The sequence below is a fragment of the Schistocerca nitens genome, chromosome 11 (assembly GCF_023898315.1).
Source record: "Schistocerca nitens isolate TAMUIC-IGC-003100 chromosome 11, iqSchNite1.1, whole genome shotgun sequence".
NCBI lineage: Eukaryota > Metazoa > Arthropoda > Insecta > Orthoptera > Acrididae > Schistocerca > Schistocerca nitens.
The window spans coordinates 88,868,851-88,894,022 of record NC_064624.1 but is presented as its reverse complement, the minus strand read 5'-3'; the positions used below and the strand labels follow the sequence as shown (position 1 = coordinate 88,894,022).

The following is a 25,172-nucleotide window of genomic DNA, read 5'->3' as shown; positions in this document are numbered from 1 at the left end:
AGGAGAGGATATGCATTAAAAGTACAACCAACTTTCATAGCCATGTTTTTATTTAATTTAAAATACTTTTTAATTCCCCTTAACTTTAAAGAGTGGTTTATCTGCTGTCAGCGTGCGCCTTAGTTGGGAACTAATGAATCAGTAAAGAAGGTGTTACTGCCGGCAGCTGTGGCCGAGCGGTTCTAGGCACTGCATTCCTGAACAGCACGTCTGTTACGACAGCAGGTTCGAATCCTGTCTCAGACATGGATATGTGTTATGTCCTTAGGTTGGTTAGGTTTAAGTAGTTCTAAGTTCTAGGGAACTGATGACCTTAGATGTTAAGTCCCATAGTGCTCAGACCTATTTGAAACATTTTTGAACAGGTGTTAATACTACATAGTTAACCAAAACAGACAACCATCAACAAACGACTGACTACCGCACTGCCATCTGTTGGCGACGCCAGGCAACAGCTGTGTGGCCCGCCATTCGCCGTCCAGCAGCAGCCGACAGCTGGCAGTCACGTTTATTTCGCATTTTGACGTCTTGTCGCAAAGTATTTGAAGTAGAGATCAACTCAGCAACAGCGTATCTCTTGTTCATTAAAGACTTCGATATGAGGAAACGAAGATTTGCATTACTTATCACAACGATATGTTCAAAAATGGTTCAAATGGCTCTGAGCACTATGCGACTTAACTTCTGAGGTCATCAGTCGCCTAGAACTTAGAACTAATTAAACCTAACTAACCTAAGGACATCACACACATCCATGCCCGAGGCAGGATTCGAACCTGCAACCATAGCAGTCACACGGTTCCAGACTGAAGCGCCTTTAACCGCACGGCAACACCGGCCGGCTTCAACGATATGTAATACTCGTTCTCTTCGTTAGTGGCAAATGCCACATAGTGTACAGCTCTTTCTTAATAGGATATTCCTCACCATTGTCCTGCTAAACGTGTACCCTTTCCAGCGCCCTCACACCCTCCAACAGGTCTCCCCTGTTCCACCTAAAAATGTATGCCACCTACTCCCACAACAAGGCCCATTTCACCTTCTTCCGTCTCAACACCCTTGTCTAAATCCCTGTCTTGACGCGACAGCACCGCATCCTGTTCAACAACATCCGTTCCCTTCCTGCCAACTAGAACCTCTTCATGCACACCCTCGCCACCCACCGCGTGGATCCCTGCCTCCTCAATGAAACCTTCCTCCAACCCCACCACACCAGCCACACTTCGCCCTACCTTTTCCACCTCTCCGATAATCCCCTCCCGATTGCACGTGGCGGAGTTGCCATTAGCCACCACCGCCAGATTCCGGTTCGGCTGCAACCTCTCCTTCCTGACCCCACTGAACACCTGATCCTTAGTCTCTTCTTCCCACGCCTTACCGTCACCTGCGCCACCATCTATGTCCACCCTAACGCCCCTATTCCTTTCGACTTCCTCTCCCACATTGATCGTACCTTCTCCTCCAACATGATCGCCGCCGACCTCAACATCCATAGTCATCCCGCCGACCAGTTACAGCGGTGGCATCGGTTCCTCTCCACCCTCCAAGGCGACCTCATCCCCATTCCCCAGCACACCCGCCCCGAATCCAACTCCACTCCCCATGTCATCCTCTCTGCCCCCAATCTCCTTGCCGCATAGCGGTGTATGAACTGAACCCCACTGGTAGCGACCATCTTCTGTCCTCCTCACCAGTTCAGACGGTCGTCGCCCCCACCCCAACCCTCGCAATGACCCTCCCGTGCCGACTGGAATGCCTACAGGGATGCCCTCTCCACCCACGTCGAAGGCCATCCCTTCACCTACCACCACCCTGATGATGTTACCCATGCCACCTCCTTTCTCCAGCATACATTTTCTGAGGCCGTGGAGGCCCACATCCCTACTGTAGCCATCCAGCCCCACCGCCCTACCTTACCCCCACAGGCCGTCCTCCTCCTCCGTGAATCCCGCCCTCTCTACTGTGCCTTCCTCCACACACGTGACCCAGACACACTACGACGCCACCGGTAACTCCAGCAATACATCCTAAACCTTCTCGCAGCTAAGAAACGCCATGACTGGCGACAGACATGCACCCGTTTAAATGCTACCCTACCTATAAACTCGTCCAAGTACTGGTCAGCCTTCCATCGCCTTACCGGAAGTAAACCTTCCCCCTACTATCCCCTTCTCCATGATGATCATCCCTTTCCTGACACCATTAGTAAGGCCAATCACTTTGCCTCCTACCTTTCCGATGCCTTCTACAACCCCGATGATCCCCTGTTCGATTTCTCCCTCTCTCTGGATGTCCACGATCGAACTGATAACTCTGTCCCTCCCCTCGCTCATGGTTTCCAGGACAACATTGCACATACGGAACTCAATGCCCCTATCACTACACAGGATCTAATTGCTACACTCCGCACAAAACGCAACACCACTCCTGGTCACGATCGCGTCACCTACCACCACCTTCGTGAAGCTCCTGTCTCTTTCCTCTCCACCCTGGCCAGGCTCTACAATGTAGTCCTGTCCACTGGCTACTACCCCGACCTGTGGAAAACCTCCCGTATCCTGATGTTCCTTAAACCCGGTAAACCACCATTCGCCGTCTCCTCCTATCATTCCATCAGCCTTACCTCGGTCTTCAGCAAGGTCCTGGAATCCATCCTCACCTGAAGCATCCACCAGCATCTCCGTCACCACCGCCTCGTTCCCATTACCCAGTGGGGCTTTCGGCCTGCTCTTCCGATGACCTTATCCTCCACCTCACTCATCTCCTTTCCGAGCAGCTAAATTCCCGTAGCTCGGCAATCTTCCTCTCCCTGCCCCTCGAACGAGCCTATGACCACGTACGGCATTCCGGTCTCCTCTTCAAGCTCCAAACCTTCGCCATCCCATTAACTACGTCTGTCTGATCAGCTCCTTTCTATCCCACCGTCCTTCCTACGTCACCATCCATAACACGGATTCCTACACCTTTTTTCCCTCTGCCGCTGTGCCCCAAGGTACCGCTCTCTCCTCCCTTCTGTACCCTTTGTATAGAGCGGACATGCCGCCGCCATCACCCCCCCCCCGCCCACCGTCTCCAATTTGCCGATGCCACCGCATTCCTTGTCCTCGCCCCCACCCTGCCCCCACACCTTCTCCAATCCCATCTTGATCGGTTCACAGTTTGGTGCAACCAGTGGTTGTTCATGGTCAATCCCTCCAAAACCCAGGCGATAATTGTAGGCAAAATCACCCCTTCCTTCCGCCTCCTCGATTTCTGTCTAACAATCTATGGCCGTCCTATTGCCCTCACCTCCACTCTTAAGTACCTTGGCGTCACTCTCGACCATCGCCTCTCCTTGACCCCCCATCTCCGGACAATCCAAGCCAAGGCACGCTCCCGACTCCGTCTCCTCAAGCTCCTTTCCGGCCGTACGTAGGGTCTGGACCCCTCCACCATACTCCACACCTATAAATCCCCCATCCGCCCTATCCTCTGTTGCGCCCATCCTGTCTGGATCTCCGCCCCCCCTACCTTTTACAAATCGCTTCAGATCCTTGAATGCCATACTCTCCGCCTCGCCTATGGCATCCGTCTCCCCTCCCCCACGCGGATCCTATACGACCTCATTCCGTTCCCCCACCTCCTCCTTTATACGGATACGGATCCTGTACACCTCCCGAAAACTTGATCCTCCTCACCCATTTGGGTCCCCCCTCTCCCAACCCCGCCTACTGCCGCGCCGGTATTCCCACATCTCCATCTCTCCAGCCTCCTTACCCTCTCCCAAGGTGGCTTCCGCCAGCTCCCTCTCCCTCATGATGGTCTCCTCCCCTCCATCTATCCCTCCTACCAGCATTGATCCTCCCTCCCTCTTCCTGTGTTTGCTCCTTTGGGCACCCTCCCTCCCTTCTCTCCATCTTCCCCCCCTCCTCCATTTCTCTCCACTCCTCCCCTGGGCTTCCCATCCTCTGTCCCTCTACTCCTCCCCCATCTCCTCAGCCATTGGCCTCTTTGTTCTCCCCTCTCCCCCACCTCACCCTTCTTCCCCTCTTGGCAGGTCCTCAGACTCGCACATGCTACGTGGACATTCACAAGCCGGATATCATCGCCATCAGTGTCTCGTGTGTGCCGTCATGTTTAGTGTTCAGTGTTCACCGTCGCAGTCCATTGTTCACCTGTGCTATCGTCATCTTCGGTGTTTGTGTGTCGTGTCAACAGTTTGTAGTGTGGATTATCGTCGACTGTGAATGGCTCCGTGTTTGTCTTTATGTGTCTACTGTTTTGTCACCCACCGTTATGTCACAAATGTGTATTCTTTCTGTTGTTTATTTATCTATTCTATGGCTGAAGAGCGGCGTTACATGCTGCTGACAGCCTGCCTGTTTGTACGGGTTTGAAAATAACAATTAAGAAAAAAAACAGGATACTCGACTTTACAGCGATCACATTTTTTCTTAATTTTTGGGAGAGGCACATCCAAATGTGATTTGTGCCTCTTAATGTTTGGTCAACCATGTGCTTGCTGCTGTTACTGTAAGCCGGTCACAGTACCAGCACAGCAAGGCCATTTGTGGTAGTGTTACAAGGCCAGATCAGTCAGTCATCCAGACTGTTGCCTCTACGTCCCACAGAAAAGACTCCTGCCCCTCTCCAGGAACCACACGTTTGTCTGGCCACTCAACAGATACCCCTCCGTTGTGGTTGCACCTACGGTACGGCTATCTGTATCACTACTAAGGCATCTTTTGAATTCGATAGTATTGTGCGCATTTTCTGATAAAAATAACTTTTGTTGTAAGAACTAAAAAGTGGCGTGTGTGAAATACTTAATTAATTTACTTTTAGTTAATGATAAGGAGTGATATCTCTAGTTATCGATGTATTAATAGTTGTGTGTGATATTTAAGTAATAAAAACAACCAATCTCATACTCATATTGAAACATAAGTGATAAAGAATAATTGGGATACATTCATTGAAGCAATTACGCTTATTGAAAAAACAGAGATGGGGCCCCTCCACGCCCGCACCAACATGGTGACCAAACCAAAAGTTCTACTGTCACCTCCGTAAACATGTTAGTTATCTAGTAAGTGGATCACAGGATGCTGGGCTGTGATGTTATCCGTGTGTCTGGGTAAGACTACGCATTAACACTGTCCATCAGGTGATAGATAGTGGACGAAACGCGAGTGAGGGTAGCGATTTGAAGAGCAGAGGGAAAAAAGTGCCATGGCTCGTGCCATGCGAAAAAAACCTCTGCGACAGTGGGATTGGTAGTAAGAGCAGTAGTGGCTTGCAAGCAGCGATAGTTCATGCAAGGTTGGATTTCTTAGTATAGGTATCATGCATCATTACCATGGCCAGCGATGGCGATGTATCCCAGTTGCTGCGGCCGCTACATTCCTGGAAAAATCGAGAGCGTTATACAGTAGTGGGAGATCGGCCATAGATCATCTCGCTGTGTGGGGGATGTGTGGAGCTTGTCTGCATGCAGTGTACGGTGCGGCTTCCCTGCGTGGTGCCAGTTATTCGGCAGTGTCTTCCAGCTGGATATCCAGTAATGGCGTCTGATTAACAGGGGCTCGCCTGTACTGTTATGTTTGCGTATGCGTGGCCATAGATGTTAGGTCCTTACAAGTATGTCTTTTGGTCTTTTATGTTTCCATTTATGGTTGTGGTCGTAGTTCCCCAGATTCAGAATAAACGGGTTCTGCGAATGTCTGAAATTTCTGTATAGTCTTGTGGTGAGTTTGTGGATTACCTCCGTGAGATGCAATTTTGTCATATGATGACATGTTGGAGACCGTGGCTGTTTTTGAAGACAAATGTTGATGTTTTTAGGGCAGCAACCAGCCACAAATTTACTTTGAGTTCCTTTATTCAAAGGAAACCGTTACCGGTTTCGGATCGTTGCGATTCATCATCAGACGGATTTACACGCTTTCTTTCTACATTTGGTGTGTTTTTATAGATAAATTGTCCTAAAATATAAATAAAACATAATTACAAACACGCTACACACAGATGGTTACGTTGCAGATTTTCGTTGCATGTGACTTACGTGAAACGTCGGCTTCGAGTGATTGTTTCTATAACGTTCATCCAATCGATGTAAATGCATTTCACCTGCATCTTCGTTGTTGCACACGTAATAGTTCTCACTGTACACTTTAGATTTGTCGCTGAGATCATTTCAACCACGCACCACATGTTTTGGTACATACAAAGAGCTTACAAACATATGGGTGTCACAGATGCTATGATATATCGTAACATTTGACGATGATGTCCTATGTTTGGAAAGGATCATATATTCTTTTACAAAAGAAAGGAGGGGGTAGCGGGCGAGATACGGCTGCTGGCGGTCGGCGGCTGCGCTGCGAGGTCCTCTCCGCTCGACGTCCACGCTTATTAATCACAAAATACTAATTTGTTCGAACTATGGTAAGAACTTGAGCTTTCGTCAAACTGCTACTTCGAGACATAATTAGATTGAAATATTTATTCAGTTATTGAATTATTACAAATATATGGCCCGCCAGGGTTGCCGAGCCGTTCTAGACGCTTCAGTCTGGAACCGCGCGACCGCTCTGTCTCAGGTTCGAATCCTGCCTTGCGCATGGATGTGTGTCATGTCCTTAGGTTAGTTAGGTATAAGTAGTTCTAAGTTCCAGGGGACTGATGACCTCAGACGTTAAGTCCCATAGAGCTTTGAGGCATTTGAATCATTTTGAACAAATATATGAACTTACTTAAGCTTATTTATATCCATTACAATCCGCACTACCCGAAGCATAAATTTCAATAATTCCATAATCGTATCCACCCATATGCATAAACTACAGTAGTTACAGTTTTAGTATACTACCCACTGAAGATTTGTATAATATACGTGACTATAAGAAAACTCCCTCAGGAAGAAGTCTTCTTTTTTAGTTACATCAACAGCTACTCTTTAAAGGTAAATTCCTCTGGGAAGAGCATCTAATGAAGCCGTGTTGGTGTTCTCCAGAGACCCAGTTTCTACCAAATAACCTCCTTCTCCTTCATTGTTATCTATTGCTGATAATATTTTATCTTACTCTAAATATGTTTTACATGTGTCGCATCTCAGATTCTTAAGAACATCATTGGCACAGTACCTTGACAAGTTTGTGTGAAAGATGGCAAGTATTCCTGAACAGACTGAATTTGATCCTCACTGAAATCCATTATACTGTCAAAGATTGGTCATGGTGGGGGTAAGGTGACATCATCTACACAGTAGGCTTCCAAAGAATCTAAATCTGTTTCAGATGGAGTTTTCAAGGGTAGTGGGGCCCGAATTCTTAGCTTGGATTCAATTTTAAATACCTGTCCCAGAGATAGCAAATAGTAACATACTGCCATTATTCGATATTTTCCATTTCTTTCTGTTTAAACAATTCCTAGCAAAAGATATTTAAAATTCGAGTCCTCAATGCAGTACTTGGTCATTTGTAGAAGAGCATGAGTGTCATTGGATAATTCGCATGTGAAATCAGGACAACGTTTCCATACATCCAACCATGGAAAAATTCTTTGGAAATATATGATAGTGTGCTGAAATGTAGTTTCTGCAGTGCATCCTTGAACGAATATCTCTACCAAGTCATCTACTATTTAAAATGTTCCACCATGTTCAAATTAATTTTGATGAATTTAACAGTGCTCGCAAAACTTTCAGTAAAATGATGTTCCCCCAAGGTTAACAAACCTTGAACAGTCCTCTCATGGAAAATATCCAGCACAAGTATGACATTTTGCACTCCAGGTTGCTTTTGTATATATATATAAAAAAAACTTTAAATTAAGTTTCATGGCAAATATTTATCATCTGTGTACACTCCATGTCATATGCTTTTTAACTGCAGAGATTTTCGTCATAATCAGTTTCAAACTGTGGGTACTTTATTGTCTTATTTTAACTAAAGTTCAGTCTTGATCACATCACTTATGTCTCAATAACGTAGGTGACCGGTTTCGGTTATATTTATATAAACATCTTCAGACCCATGGCCTCTTTGTAGGATGGTAGGAGGAACTCTCCTCAGCTGTTACAAAGTAACTGAGGAGAGAGAGCTCCGCCTACCATCCTCCAAGGAGGCCATGGGTCTGAAGATGTTCATATAAATATAACCGAAACCGGTCACCTACGTGATTGAGAGATAAGTGTTGTGATCAAGACTGAACTTTAGTTAAAATATAATATTTTACTGATCACTGTTCCAAAAATATTCACAAAAATTGTACTTTCTTGTCTGATCAGGATCATCTTTATCGATCTAGTTGTATGTGACATATTTTAATATAGGAACGGAATGTTAAAACTAAAAAGGGGGTTGTCTGTCATTACAAAGGAGACTGTAAGCAATTGACAGTTGAGAAGGCGAAACAAAGGATGATGTAGCCCGCCAGAGTAATCAATGAACAACGTGAACTGATTCACAAAGAAATTTGAAGTGCTGATTTGTATAGTAGCTGCCGTTTGAAAATGCACACGTACATCATGCATTGCATTAGGAAGGGGTAGTGCAAGACAATTTGTGCTCCTTATAAACTTGTAAGTGTGTGTTAATGTTGAAAATAAAATACTACAAAAAATAATACAATCTGGCGAGTATCTCTAATACTTCTTTTGACGCCTATTAAATTCACTTGCTCACATAAAAAATTAATGTTGCTACTTTCAGTTTTATCAAAAAAAAATTTAATTTTTTTCAAATAATTGGTTCAGAATAGAAATTAGATTGTTACTGAAGTATTATTGTTCTTTCTGGTGAAGTTTTCCAAGTTGTCTATGATGTCAATTTAGTCATTTAATCTTCCTGTGCATTACCTATATTTTGTGCACATTTACATACCCTGGGTCCAATGGACCGGTTGTGTCTAATTCGAAAATTTAAATGGAAAAACTATTTTGTGGATATTAACATACAGAAATATTTTGTTTTAAAGTTTATCAGTATAATGTAAGACAGCTGAGATCATTTTTGACACTTTCACTGAAACATAAGCCACCAGTATTATCACAAACTGTTCTCAGATCAGTGGTCATGATATTCATGAAGAGCAAATCAATAAGCAAACAAGGATGACAATAATTTTACAATTGTTACGCACCACACTGCTACACTCCTGGCACACGTTTTCTACATTTACAGAACACTGTCTTTCTTTTTCTGTCCTTCGAAGCAGGCCACAATGAACGCCGTATGTTCTGATGACTCACTGTGCTGTTGTTACTACTGCTGTTTTGTGTTTTAGGAACAGTAATGAACTTTTCCATATCGAAGTATATGGATTTCTATAGAAGGGGATTAGGCAATTTTCTGGTCACAAACTGTTGGATCATCTTGACTGAGAGGTATTTGATGAAGTCTCCTCTTGTGCAAAATCCCTTTGTGATACATGAGGTGTTGTGTTTTGTAAAGAATAAAGGCATTCAGACAGTATACATCCCTTATGTTGCAACAGAGAGCCAGTTGCCACCGTTTCGTTTGTCTTTTGCTTGTATAATCATATATTAGTTGATCCACAACATCCACCCCATACTTCGTTCGGTTATAAAATTTCACAATCTCAGGCTTCACGTTCGGATACTGCTCTTCTATTGATTCATTATGATGTATGGTGCGTAAGAGGGCTAAGCACGTGTTTTTCTTTGATGAAAAACTAATCATCTTCATTTCTTTTCTAATTGCCAATGGCCTTGAATTTACTGCTCCGCACCAATTGTGCTTCATCTCTTTTGGAATTTCTCTTTTATTCATCATTGTTCTCACAACAATCAGTAACATTTCTGGCTCTACCAGCAATAGCAATGTTGGCTGCAAGGGTCTTCACTGTGGAAAACCCCAAATTTCTCTGGCGTAGCTCACCTGGTTCTCTTCCAGTGTATACATTCCTGTCAACGGCATAACCAGTTTACCTTCAGGCATTCAGAATATTTTCATTCTACACTTTCCAGGCTTGTATGTCATATACTGCACAAATTCACAATGGCTCCTACCTGGAAATAGCTGTTCATCCATCGTAACATCACTTTTGGGTGTCATTATTTTCTTGCACTGTCTGGTAAATATTTTCCATGCATAGGATACAGCAGCAAGTTTATTTGTTTGTCACCTAGGCTCTTTGTTCATTTGTCATCAAATCTAATTAATTTTATTATTGCCTCAAACCATCTCTCAGACATTGTAGCTCTATATATTGGATTGCAGTACCTTCCCAGAAAAGTTCCCTGATTGGAACATCCCAAACCTTATCTGCTCCATTATGAAGTAAAATTACCCAGAAGGCGAACATTCCGTCTCAAGCTACATCATTCTAGGTTTATTTTTCTTGGTACACAAACTCTTCTTCCTTCTAGGTTTGTGCATATCTCAATTTCATCCTCAATGGCTAGAGGAATAAATAAATTCCATCCATCTTTGCAGGTGTAAGTGATTATGCCCCTTGCTGGTCCTGTAATAAATTTCACCAAATTGTGTGAAGGCATTTTATTTGGCACTGGGGGGCACTTACTCCATTGCATACCATTTGGAGCAATATGTTTGTTAGCATTTTCACTGATTACTCTTCAGAGACATTATTACCTACATCATCGTCACCATCATTATCATCACTAACATCATCATCGCCACCACCACTACTTTGTTCTTCACTCATAGATCTGCATGCCACTGCCTTACGAACAATTTCATGGTTTTCATCTCAAGCATTACTTACATCTGAAAGGAAATCATCATCTTCAGGTACCCATTGACTAACAACAGATTCAAAATCTCGGCTTGATAAGCATATGCTACCTTCTTTCTGCTCATTTTTTTATATGTAGATTCTGTCATTATATCTGAAAAAAAAGTGAAGAACTAATGTCTCTTCTTTGGTCGACTGTAGGACTGTAATTGCTGTTCATTTTATTGACATATAAATGACACATACCTTTCTTCTGAGTTTATAACGAATATCAGACACCACACTGTTGTTGCAACTAACTCCCACAACATTACTATGTTTCTTCACATACTCGTAATAATCCACTACAATATTTCGCTCTGTTAGCAACACAGCAGTATGCTATTGTAAGTAGGCTGTTTAGGTTTTCTTATTGGTAACGCCACGTAGCGCTCTGTGCTGTGTGCAGTCTGTGGCTGGTTGGCATTGTTGTAATACTCACCATTGTAGCGTTGGGCAGTTGACTGTTAACAGCGCGTAGCGTTGCGCAGTTGGAGGTGAGCCGCCAGCATTGGTGGATGTGGGGAGAGAAATGGCGGAGTTTCGAAATTTGTAAGACTGGATGTCATGAACTGCTATGTATATTATGATTTTTCAACACTATTGAGGTAAATACATTGTTTGTTCTCTATTAAAATCTTTCATTTGCTAACTATGTCTATCAGTAGTTAGTGCCTTCCGTAGTTTGAATCTTTTATTTAGCTGGCAGTAGTGGCGCTCGCTGTATTGCAGTAGTTCGAGTAACGAAGATTTTTGTGAGGTAAGTGATTTGTGAAAGGTATAGGTTAATGTTAGTCAGGGCCATTCTTTTGTAGGGATTATTGAAAGTCAGATAGCGTTGCGCTAAAAAATATTGTGTGTCAGTTTAAGCATAGTCATGTACAATTGTTCAAAGGGGACGTCTCACTATCTGTTGCAAGTCATAACAATACACTTTCTGCAGTGACAACAATGTCTAGGTGTACCAATAATGCATTCTCTGAATTTCAACAAAATGTAATCGATTACAACCCAGTCTAATTTGATAACGCTACAACATAAACCATATGTTTCCAAGGACCCAGGTTATGTAAGTGTGTGCATAAAGACGAAAATGTAAGTAACACTTAAAACTAGTGACACAGATTTAATGTGTTACTGAATACTGCAAGAGAGCGTACCACAATTTTAAGCCTTTCATATAGTAATTAAAAGTTAAAACTGCCTGCAGATCCGTTGCACCCAGGTTACACATACCAGAGTCAAGTGGTTTATAGTTAATGGGAACTTCCATGTATCAAATTTTGTGGTTACACTTTTACCAACAAGTAACTGCATACTCGGGCCAGTATTCACAACAGGACATGAAAGTGTAAGAGTATGTGTCGTTTCTATTAGAGCAAAACTAATGACACTTGTTGACTTTACAGTATGCAGTCTTCGGGCACCTTGATCACCTCCATGTACTAAAGAAAGCCATTCAAGTCCACGAAATGTCTTTCCTGTTCATAATAGGCATAAGTTTTTACATTAGCTGCAATAGCTCGTTCTACGTTTCTGTTTTCCACGCACTTCCACTGAACAAGAAGGTGACGAAAGGTACTCTAGACAGGCAGAATCAATGTACAGTTGCTGGTTTAAGGCGAGGTTTCAGAAGAGGCACAGAATATTTCTGTCCTGTGGATCTGTCGAAGTATTCACCAAGTCTCAGAATGAGGTCCTCAGTGAAATGGAGCTCGCAGACCTTGAAATAATGACAAAAATATTTTTAATAGCTACATATGAAATGCCCAAAGGCTAGGTTGCCACTAATACTAACGCAAACATGCGATTAGTGTCGGTGACTTTCAGAACGAATCGATCAATACCGACTCGGAATTTTGAGTTATAAAGCTGCATAAATAAATTACAGTCTGCTAGTGATTCAGTACTGTATACAGTGAACTTGCTCTGCCATACATTGGCATCAGGTGAACTGAAATTGCCTTGTTCCTGAATAACTGGACATCATGCTAACATGAATACACAGCAAGTTGGTCATACTCCTTATATTAAAGCACTCGTACTGTGACACAATCTAAGTGACTTGTAAGATGCTGAGTTTACCTTCTAATTCTGTATAACCTGGAAATTTTCACGATGTATTGCAGTCAGCTATCCAGTTCTGTTGGAACTCTGCTCATTTAAGAGAGGAAAACACCACTACTCGGGGCCCATTTTCATAATTTCCTCTGCAACGAAGCCACAACACATATATCAGCTGTGTAAATACAACAAAGTGCGGAATGGATGCGACTGTGAGAACTTCAATGGGTTAAGACATGTTACTATTACGGCTGGTCCTGCCATCGAACGGCGGGCCACGCAACTACACCGTGCTGCAAGCCGGCGCCCCAAGATGGCAGCACGGTGGGCAGCCTCGCGCTTGTCACGATCGATCGATACTCGATGGGCAGACTGTAGCGTAGAGCTCGCCGTCGTCAGGCAATGCCAGCAAACGTTAAGGCCTGCGAAGATCCCAGAGAGGATCCCCCCCACTCTACCTCCCTGCGACACTCACCCCGCACTCAGCTCGCCCACGATGGGTCCTCACCCCACCCCCATACCTCGCTCACGAACGGGAACTCACCCCACCCCCATAGTTCCCTCACAACGGAAGACCGGAAACAGTACCTGCATTTGCGGTTTGGAGCCCGGGTGGTGTTGCTGCTTTGTGCGTCGCTTTGTGAGTGCGGACAGTGCGTGATATTTTCGTGTGTGTTAAAATCATTGTGAGTGCGGAGTGCGGGTGGTGTTGCTGCAGTAGCTGTTTTTGTGAGTGCGGAGTGCACGTGATATTTTGGCTTTGTGCGTCGCTTTGTGAGTGCGGAGAGCGCGTGATATTTTCGTGTGTCATAAAATTATTGTGAGTGCGGATGCGCGTGGTATTTTTTTTTGTGCGTCTTTTTTTTATTGTGATTACAAAATAGCGTTTGTGTTACTAAAATGAGTGCTTTTAAATGCGAAGTGTGTGGGCAAGTCTATAATTACAGAAAGAATCTCAGTCAGCATGTTTGCAAAAGCCATCAACAAGAGCTGCCTGTTGCCACTACGACTACTGTAGCTTCCTATCAGTGCTATGTGTGTGACAAAATTTTTTCTCTTAAAAATAATTTGTATCGCCACCAAAGAAATATTCATGGTTTGCAGGAAGGGGGGTTGTTCTTCAAGTGTACATTGTGCCCATTTCAAAGTGGTTCAAAACAGGGTTGGATAGATCATTTACAAACTGCTCACCAAATTCAACTTAATTCCGAAGATCTGCAGTTCTCAAATGAAGACGAGTTTTTGCAGTGGAAAGAAGACACTGAACGCACGACACATTCAAAGTTTATTAAAACGCATGGGTCTACTAGTTCCACACATTATTATGGCTGCCATCGGTCAGGTAACTTTATCTCCAAAGGTAAAGGCACAAGACATCTTAAATTGACAGGCAGCAACAAAATGAATGGAAAGTGCCCTGCAGAGATGAAAGTAACTGTGCACGAAAGTGGAACATACCAAGTACATTTTGTGTCGACCCACATTGGTCATAAACAAGATTTAACGCACCTGCCCCTGAGTCAAAAAGACCGGGAAACCATAGCAACAGATATTGCAATGGGACTTCCGTATGACAAAGTTCTAGATAACGTACGGACAAGTTTGCAGGATTCGGACTTGCAGAGAATCCATTTGACTACCAAGCAAGACTTATATAACATTGCAGCAAGCTATAACCTCTCCTCCAAGTCGGTCAGACATAAAAATGATGCAATCAGTGTCGAAGCTTGGGTAAAAGAAATGAACGAAAGTGAGAATCCGTCTGTGTTATTCTATAAACCACAAGACTCGACTAGTGAACATCAAGAACTGAGGAGTGAGGATTTTGTATTAGTGATAATGAACAGAGCACAACGCGAAATGTTATCAAAATATGGAGAAGACTGTATCTGTATTGATGGAACCCATGGGCTTAACGGGTATGATTTCGAAGTGACCACTCTCTTAGTACTGGATGATCTCAGGCAAGGATTCCCATGTGCATTTCTAATTTCGAACAGGAAGGACGCCGATGTTTTAAGTATATTTTTGCAGTACGTAAAATCACAGGTTGGACCAATTTGCCCGAATGTATTCATGTCTGATTTGGCAGAGTCATACAGTATTGCATGGAACAGGACAATGGGTGCTCCTAAGATGAGACTCTATAGTACCTGGCATGTGGACAGAGCATGGAAAACTAATATCAAGCGGAAAATTTCAGATCTGGATAAAAGAAATGAGGTGTATCGGCTCATTAAATCAGTGTCAATGCTGAGAAATGTAAGTATGTTTCAGGAATCACTGCAAAAAGCACTGCAGAAGCTCAGTAGTGACCCTGACACATCAGAATTTGCTTCATACTTCAAGACACACTATGAGGGAAATGTGGAGTGTTGGGCCTACTGTCACAGAATGTATGCCGGTCTCAATACCAACATGCATGTGGAGAGTATGCATAGGACGTTAAAGGAAATACATGGTAATGCAAGACAGATAAAACGACTGGACAAAGGCATATCTACACTAATGTCCCTAGTTACAGCCAAGATGTTTGACTGGCTTATAGCAAATGTAAAAGGGAAGGTTACAAGCAAAGTTCAAGACATTCGTAATAAACACAAAACTAGTTTGTTAATGGACAAGGACCTCATCACTGAGGTAGATGGTGGTTGGGAAGTGCCATCCACATCATCTTCAGAGGTCTACATTGTTAAAGATAACAGAGTCAACTGTGAGTGCAAATTAAAATGTAGTGATTGTAATGTGTGCATACATAGGTATTACTGTACATGTATGGATTACAGTATTAGATTCAATATGTGTAAGCACATTCACACTGTTTGCCGAGATGACAGCGTCGGTGAAAATCCCCTGCAAAGTCTAGAGTTACTGGGTACTGATGTTGATGCCACCAGTGAGAGAGCAGCAATATTAGCTGAAGTAAGCACAAAATATGTTTCAAAAACACCAAAATCTTTGTTAGAAGGGAGACAGAAGCTTATTTCAGAGTTTTCCAATATTGTCAGTGGAATGTCTGAGACTGAACTTCAGTTGGCCAAAAAAACTGTGTTATCCTTAAAGGCAAATGTAGGAGCAGTTCGAGCCCGAAACAGTTATTTCAAACAAACAGATAAGGGCCAGAAAAGAAAGCTAATACCACAGCAGAGGCTGTTTTCTACCAAGAAGAAAACAGCACGTAATATTTCTCTGGCTGTTCCAAATGCTGAAGAAAGATGTGAAGTAGTAAAATCTCTTCTGAATGAGGGTATGTATCAATTTTCAAGTTATTGAGTAGATACATTTATGTGTTGAACCTTGGCAGAGTAAAATGTAATTCATGGTTAATATACGAATATGTGTTCAGTACCTGTCAACTTTGTGTGAATTATAATTTGAAATTTATATGCAGAGCTCAACATGAATCATGATGTTCCTGCGGAGCATAGTCGTGCCGTGCCAGATGTACAGCACAGCAAAACAGGTAAAACTTGATGGGATCCATCATTCTAAATATGTGTGGTACTATTATAATGTCCTCACACCAAATAAACATGTCACATTAAGTAAAATTTAGAATTTTGCTGTTCAGTAGCAATGCAGTGTGCTTGGAATCTGATGTAATAGTTACTTGCAGTACAGTATATGTATATACTATCTTTCAGTACCTATCAATTTTGCCTCAATTGTGATATGAAATTTATTTGCAGGGCTTGACACCAATAATCACTTGCATGTTGTAGAACAACCACACAGTATGTTATGGCAGTCAGGTATTCACCATGGTGCATCAGGTGTGTGTAAAGTAAATCTAATGGAGGTAACATATCTGAGTATGATAATAATCTGAATTCATATTAATGTATATTGATATCTTTAAATTCTATTTTACTGTGTCTGCATTATAATATTAAATTAATTTACAGGGCTGGACATGAACCACATTGTTGCTGTGCAGCATGGTTATGCCATACCAATTGTGCAGCACAGCACAACAGGTAACACTTAATCGGACCCATTATTCCGAATGTATCTCATACTGCTCTAATGTCCTCATATAAGCTAAGGGTGTCAGATTAAGTAATATTCACAATGTTGCTGTTCAGTAGCAATGTAGTGTGTTAGGATTCTGATTTAAAAGTTACTTGCAGTGGAATATATGCCACCTTTTAGACCTTTCAATTTTGTCTGTATAATAACACAAAAATTATTTGCAGGGCTTGACACCCACAATCAGGTCCATGTTGAACAACCACACACTATGCCATGGCAGCCTGGTGTTCATCATGGTGCATCAGGTGTGTGTAAAGTAAATCTAATAGAGATAGCATTATTTGAGTATAATGAAATCTAAAGTTACATATGTATATTGATACTTTTGTGTTCTATTTTACTGTCTGCAATATAATGTAAAATTAATTTACAGGGCTGGACATGAACCAGTTTGTTGCTGTGCAGCATGGTTATGCCACACCAAATGTGCAACACAGCACAACAGGTAACGCATTAATGGACCCATTATTCCCAATGTATCTCATGCTGCTCTAATGTCCTCATATGAACTAAAGATGTCAGATTAAGTAATATTTACAATGTTGTCATTCGGTAGCATTGTAGTGTGTTTGGATTCTGGATTTAAAAGTTACTTGCAGTGGAGTATAAGCCACCTTGTAGAACTATCAATTTTGTCTGAATAATAACACAAAAATTATTTGCAGGGCTTGATACCCACAATCTGGTCAATGTTGTGCAACAACCACACACTATGTAATGGCAGTAAGGTTATCATCATGGTGCATCAGGTGTGTGTAAAGTAAATCTAATGGAGATAACATTATTTGAGGATAATGAAGTTCTGATTTGATATCTGTATATTGATACTTTTGTATTCTGTTTTACTGTCTGCAATATTATATAAAATTATTTTACAGTGCTGGACATGAACCACATTGTTTCTGTGCAGCATTGTTACACCACATCAAATGTGCTGCACAGCACAGGTGACACCTGATGGAACCCATCATATCAAATGTCTGTGGTACTGCTCCAATGACCTTATATTCTTTAACAATGACAAATTATATATGAGCAGCACATCAGGTATGTAACATTGTTTTTTTTTTAATTAAGTAATCCTATTTATTAAAGTAATAGTGTTTCATCTGAAGACTGCCTGTCTAATATATGAAGATACCATAATGCAAATTTTCTACTTTACTCGCCTTGGGCCTATACAGTTTCTAAAGTGGTAGTTGTGGAGAAGACAGAGTAGTAGTTGTAATTATATTCTTTCTGAACAGTAGAACTTCAATGCAGTGTTTACTTGCAGTCTGGATTATGCCATGTCAAGGAGCAGTGAGGGAGGTCCCAAACATTTGGATCTTGACACTGATGTCAAGTCAGGCACCTTAGGCTGCCACAAGAGCTGATGACGAGGACTGGGATACACTCAGCCTTATCTGGCCACCAGAAGGAGAGTGGAAAGAACCTTGGAATTCCATCACTTCAGAGGGGGCAATCTGGATCCATTCAGCTTCATCACGCTTACTGAATGGCCAGACAGGTATGTAATGGTATTGCAGTTAATAGGGCACAATATAAGGATGTTTTGATGCTGGTTTTTAGTCCAGTACGTCATTATCCACCATGTAAATTGTTATTATTTGGGAGCAATGTGATATATCTGAATTCTGATTATATGCTTACTTGCAGTCCGAACTATGCCATCTTGAGGACTAGAGGGAAGTCCCAAACATTTGGAGCTTGGCACTGATGTCGAGTCAGGCCCCATAGACTGTATCAAGAGTGGAGGACCTTATATCCACAACATCTGGACTTCAGAAGGCCAGGACTAGGATCCACTCAGCTTTGCCTGGCTGCCAGAAGGAAAGTGGAAAGGAACTTGAGCGGGCCGCTGTGGCTGAGCGGATTTAGGCACTTCAGTCCGGAACCGCGTGACTGCTACGGTTGCAGGTTCGAATCCTGCCTCGGGCATGGATATGTGTGATGTCCTTTGGTTGGTTAGTTCCAGGGGACTGGTGACCTCTGATGTTAAGTCCCACAGTGCTCAGAGCCATTTCAACCATTTTGAAAGGACCTTGGAATTCCATCACTTAAGAGGTGGCGATCCAGATCCTTTCAGCATCATCAGGCTTACTGAATGGCAAATCAGGTATGTAATGGTATTGCAGCTGATAGGGCACAATATAAGAATGATTTGATACTGGTTTTCAGTCAAGTATATCATTAACCATTCTGTAAATTGATATTACTTGGGAGCAATGTGACATATCTGAATTCTGATTAAATGCTTACTTGCAGTCCGGACTATGCCATCTTGAGGACTAGAGGGAAGTCCCAAACATTTGGAGCTTGGCACTGATGTCGAGTCAGGCCCATTAGACTGTATCAAGAGTGGAGGACCTTATATCCGTAACATCTGGAGTTCAGGAGGTCAGGACTGGGATGCACTCTGCCAGAAGGAGAGTGGAAATGTCCATGAAATATCAGCACTTCAGAGGTCAGGATTGTGATTCACTCAGCCTCATCAGGCCTAGTGAAAGGCAAGTCAGGTGTGTAATGGTATTTCAGTTAATCTGTCACAATATAAGTATGTTTTGATACTGGTTTTCAACCCAGTATAATATTAATTATTATTCACACTTCTGTTATTTGATAGCAATATGGCATGGCTGAATTCTAATTAAATCTTTATTTACAGTCCAGAGTGTGATGCATTGAAAGCAGATGGGAAGGACCTGAGATGTCTCCACCATTTGGAGTTCAGGATAGCATTCCACCCTGTCCACTACAGCTGCGTCAGGACCAGATTTGAGAGGAACTGCAATATCTGATCCCAGAACTAAAGACCACTCAGCATCTTCAGGAAGACTTGGGTGTGTGGAGGTCATGCATATATAATAAGTAGAATTAGGGACTGAAATGCTGTTGGCATGGCCGGGTCACCACAGTAATGCTTGAAGTAAGTAAAAATAATTCATGTAGTAATACACCAGATAACACTGCTTTTATCAAATTCCTATAATTTCCTCTATGAAACACAAAGAGTCATGACAAGTAAACATTTGTTAAACTGATACATTCCACATAATTATAAAGAGTCATATTCATGATCTGTGAAACAAATATTAATTTAATATCTAATGCGATCTGACGTGAATTTTATTTGCAGGTCCAGTCATCAAGAACTGGATTTCTACAGCATCAACAACAGCCAGAGAAATACTACGTGCTCTTTTCTTCTTGGTAGACAGCAGACTCCTCTGCGGCATAGCCTTTCTTTTATGGCCCTTATCGGTTTGTCTGAAATAACCATTTTGGGGTCAAACAGCTTCTACATTTGCCTTTAAGGATAACGTAGTTTTTTTGGCTAACTACAGTTCAGTTATACATATATAAATTCAGAATTTCATTATAATCAAATAATGTTATCTCCATTGGATTTACTTTACACGCACATGATGCACCATGATGAACACCAGGCTGCCATGGCATAGTGTGTGGTTGTTCAACATGGACCTGATTGTGGGTGTCAAGCCCTGCAAATAATTTTTGTGTTATTATACAGACAAAATTGAAAGGTCTAAAAGGTGGCATATATTCCACTGCAAGTAACTTTTAAATCAGAATCCTAACACACTACATTGCTACTGAACAGCAACATTGTGAATATTACTTAATCTGACACCCTTAGCTTATATGAGGACATTAGAGCAGTATGAGATACATTCGGAATAATGGGTCCGATTAAGTGTTACCTGTTGTGCTGTGCTGCACAATTGGTATGGCATAACCATGCTGCACAGCAACAATGTGGTTCATGTCCAGCCCTGTAAATTAATTTAATATTATAATGCAGACACAGTAAAATAGAATTTAAAGATATCAATATACATTAATATGAATTCAGATTATTATCATACTCAGATATGTTACCTCCATTAGATTTACTTTACACACACCTGATGCACCATGGTGAATACCTGACTGCCATAACATACTGTGTGGTTGTTCTACAACATGCAAGTGATTATTGGTGTCAAGCCCTGCAAATAAATTTCATATCACAATTGAGGCAAAATTGATAGGTACTGAAAGATAGTATATACATATACTGTACTGCAAGTAACTATTACATCAGATTCCAAGCACACTGCATTGCTACTGAACAGCAAAATTCTAAATTTTACTTAATGTGACATGTTTATTTGGTGTGAGGACATTATAATAGTACCACACATATTTAGAATGATGGATCCCATCAAGTTTTACCTGTTTTGCTGTGCTGTACATCTGGCACGGCACGACTATGCTCCGCAGGAACATCATGATTCATGTTGAGCTCTGCATATAAATTTCAAATTATAATTCACACAAAGTTGACAGGTACTGAACACATATTCGTATATTAACCATGAATTACATTTTACTCTGCCAAGGTTCAACACATAAATGTATCTACTCAATAACTTGAAAATTGATACATACCCTCATTCAGAAGTGATTTTACTACTTCACATCTTTCTTCAGCATTTGGAACAGCCAGAGAAATATTACGTGCTGTTTTCTTCTTGGTAGAAAACAGCCTCTGCTGTGGTATTAGCTTTCTTTTCTGGCCCTTATCTGTTTGTTTGAAATAACTTTTTCGGGCTCGAACAGCTCCTACATTTGCCTTTAAGGATAACACAGTTTTTTTGGCCAACTGAAGTTCAGTCTCAGACATTCCACTGACAATATTGGAAAACTCTGAAATAAGCTTCTGTCTCCCTTCTAACAAAGATTTTGGTGTTTTTGAAACATATTTTGTGCTTACTTCAGCTAATATTGCTGCTCTCTCACTGGTGGCATCAACATCAGTACCCAGTAACTCTAGACTTTGCAGGGGATTTTCACCGACGCTGTCATCTCGGCAAACAGTGTGAATGTGCTTACACATATTGAATCTAATACTGTAATCCATACATGTACAGTAATACCTATGTATGCACACATTACAATCACTACATTTTAATTTGCACTCACAGTTGACTCTGTTATCTTTAACAATGTAGACCTCTGAAGATGATGTGGATGGCACTTCCCAACCACCATCTACCTCAGTGATGAGGTCCTTGTCCATTAACAAACTAGTTTTGTGTTTATTACGAATGTCTTGAACTTTGCTTGTAACCTTCCCTTTTACATTTGCTATAAGCCAGTCAAACATCTTGGCTGTAACTAGGGAAATTAGTGTAGATATGCCTTTGTCCAGTCGTTTTATCTGTCTTGCATTACCATGTATTTCCTTTAACGTCCTATGCATACTCTCCACATGCATGTTGGTATTGAGACACATATTGAATCTAATACTGTAATCCATACATGTACAGTAATACCTATGTATGCACACATTACAATCACTACATTTTAATTTGCACTCACAGTTGACTCTGTTATCTTTAACAATGTAGACCTCTGAAGATGATGTGGATGGCACTTCCCAACCACCATCTACCTCAGTGATGAGGTCCTTGTCCATTAACAAACTAGTTTTGTGTTTATTACGAATGTCTTGAACTTTGCTTGTAACCTTCCCTTTTACATTTGCTATAAGCCAGTCAAACATCTTGGCTGTAACTAGGGACATTAGTGTAGATATGCCTTTGTCCAGTCGTTTTATCTGTCTTGCATTACCATGTAATTCCTTTAACGTCCTATGCATACTCTCCACATGCATGTTGGTATTGAGACCGGCATACATTCTGTGACAGTAGGCCCAACACTCCACATTTCCCTCATAGTGTGTCTTGAAGTATGAAGCAAATTCTGATGTGTCAGGGTCACTACTGAGCTTCTGCAGTGCTTTTTGCAGTGATTCCTGAAACATACTTACATTTCTCAGCATTGACACTGATTTAATGAGCCGATACACCTCATTTCTTTTATCCAGATCTGAAATTTTCCGCTTGATATTAGTTTTCCATGCTCTGTCCACATGCCAGGTACAATAGAGTCTCATCTTAGGAGCACCCATTGTCCTGTTCCATGCAATACTGTATGACTCTGCCAAATCAGACATGAATACATTCGGGCAAATTGGTCCAACCTGTGATTTTACGTACTGCAAAAATATACTTAAAACATCGGCGTCCTTCCTGTTCGAAATTAGAAATGCACATGGGAATCCTTGCCTGAGATCATCCAGTACTAAGAGAGTGGTCACTTCGAAATCATACCCGTTAAGCCCATGGGTTCCATCAATACAGATACAGTCTTCTCCATATTTTGATAACATTTCGCGTTGTGCTCTGTTCATTATCACTAATACAAAATCCTCACTCCTCAGTTCTTGATGTTCACTAGTCAAGTCTTGTGGTTTATAGAATAACACAGACGGATTCTCACTTTCGTTCATTTCTTTTACCCAAGCTTCGACACTGATTGCATCATTTTTATGTCTGACCGACTTGGAGGAGAGGTTATAGCTTGCTGCAATGTTATATAAGTCTTGCTTGGTAGTCAAATGGATTCTCTGCAAGTCCGAATCCTGCAAACTTGTCCGTACGTTATCTAGAACTTTGTCATACGGAAGTCCCATTGCAATATCTGTTGCTATGGTTTCCCGGTCTTTTTGACTCAGGGGCAGGTGCGTTAAATCTTGTTTGTGACCAATGTGGGTCGACACAAAATGTACTTGGTATGTTCCACTTTCGTGCACAGTTACTTTCATCTCTGCAGGGCACTTTCCATTCATTTTGTTGCTGCCTGTCAATTTAAGATGTCTTGTGCCTTTACCTTTGGAGATAAAGTTACCTGACCGATGGCAGCCATAATAATGTGTGGAACTAGTAGACCCATGCGTTTTAATAAACTTTGAATGTGTCGTGCGTTCAGTGTCTTCTTTCCACTGCAAAAACTCGTCTTCATTTGAGAACTGCAGATCTTCGGAATTAAGTTGAATTTGGTGAGCAGTTTGTAAATGATCTATCCAACCCTGTTTTGAACCACTTTGAAATGGGCACAATGTACACTTGAAGAACAACCCCCCTTCCTGCAAACCATGAATATTTCTTTGGTGGCGATACAAATTATTTTTAAGAGAAAAAATTTTGTCACACACATAGCACTGATAGGAAGCTACAGTAGTTGTAGTGGCAACAGGCAGCTCTTGTTGATGGCTTTTGCAAACATGCTGACTGAGATTCTTTCTGTAATTATAGACTTGCCCACACACTTCGCATTTAAAAGCACTCATTTTAGTAACACAAACGCTATTTTGTAATCACAATAAAAAAAAGACGCACAAAAAAAATACCACGCGCATCCGCACTCACAATAATTTTATGACACACGAAAATATCACGCGCTCTCCGCACTCACAAAGCGACGCACAAAGCCAAAATATCACGTGCACTCCGCACTCACAAAAACAGCTACTGCAGCAACACCACGCGCACTCCGCACTCACAATGATTTTAACACACACGAAAATATCACGCACTGTCAGCACTCACAAAGCGACGCACAAAGCAGCAACACCACCCGGGCTCCAAACCGCAAATGCAGGTACTGTTTCCGGTCTTCCATTGTGAGGGAACTATGGGGGGTGGGGTGAGGTCCCGTTCGTGAGCGAGGTATGGGGGTGGGGTGAGGACCCATCGTGGGCGAGCTGAGTGCGGGGTGAGTGTCGCAGGGAGGTAGAGTGGGGGGGATCCTCTCTGGGATCTTCGCAGGCTTTAACGTTTGCTGCCGCCAGCCGCCTGCCGCCAGCCGTCTGTCACGTCTTCCCCAAGTACATCGCAGCGCAGTTGTCGCACGTGCAGTGTTTGTTGAACTGCAGATGTCTACGGGGTTGCACAGTCTCTTTCACTCTGGTTTGTAAATGTAGGCAGCACGTTAACACAAAAGACAACTTCATATGTACCCTAACGTTATTTCATATACAGGGTGTTACAAAAAGTGTTGTGGCGTAACAAGCTAGCTACGCCACACTGAGAAGTAGCCGGAAGGGCACGCGTCAACTCACGCCGTCTTGCGTGAGGTCTGAAACAGGATACTTATGAATGCTATAAAGGACAGAACGGAGCTTAGGTTTACTTAACTTTAATTTCCTTGTGGTACATATCTCTTGATAATACAAGTGAGACTCTCTCCAGATATGGTTAATGGCGCCTTGCTAGGTCGTAGCCATAGACTTAGCTGAAGGCTATTCTATCTGTCTCTCGGCAAATGAGAGAAAGGCTTCGTACGTGTAGTCGCTAGCAATGTCGTCCGTACAACTGGAGCGAGTGCTCGTACGTGTCTCTAGACCTGCCGTGTGGTGGCGCTCGGTCTGCGATCACACAGTGGCGACACGCGGGTCCGACATGTACTAATGGACCGCGGCCGAT

At 42.2% G+C, this 25,172-nt stretch overlaps 1 protein-coding gene and 2 long non-coding RNA genes across 3 annotated transcripts; all 3 read left to right on the top strand.

Moving 5' to 3' along the window:
* Window positions 1–14,205: 14,205 nt before the first annotated feature.
* LOC126212666 (uncharacterized) lies at window positions 14,206–16,077 on the top strand. Its single transcript, XM_049940088.1, has one exon. The coding sequence runs from the start codon at window positions 14,206–14,208 to the stop codon at window positions 16,075–16,077; it is 1,872 nt and encodes a 623-aa protein (XP_049796045.1).
* A 112-nt stretch (window positions 16,078–16,189) lies between these two features.
* LOC126212911 (uncharacterized) lies at window positions 16,190–16,782 on the top strand. Its single transcript, XR_007540997.1, has 3 exons — window positions 16,190–16,267; window positions 16,494–16,577; window positions 16,710–16,782. It is a non-coding gene; the product is annotated as an uncharacterized LOC126212911 (long non-coding RNA).
* Window positions 16,783–16,997: 215 nt separating this feature from the next.
* LOC126212909 (uncharacterized) lies at window positions 16,998–18,300 on the top strand. The gene is made up of 5 exons (XR_007540995.1): window positions 16,998–17,081; window positions 17,210–17,281; window positions 17,502–17,585; window positions 17,715–17,883; window positions 18,113–18,300. It is a non-coding gene; the product is annotated as an uncharacterized LOC126212909 (long non-coding RNA).
* The last annotated feature ends 6,872 nt before the right edge of the window (window positions 18,301–25,172 follow it).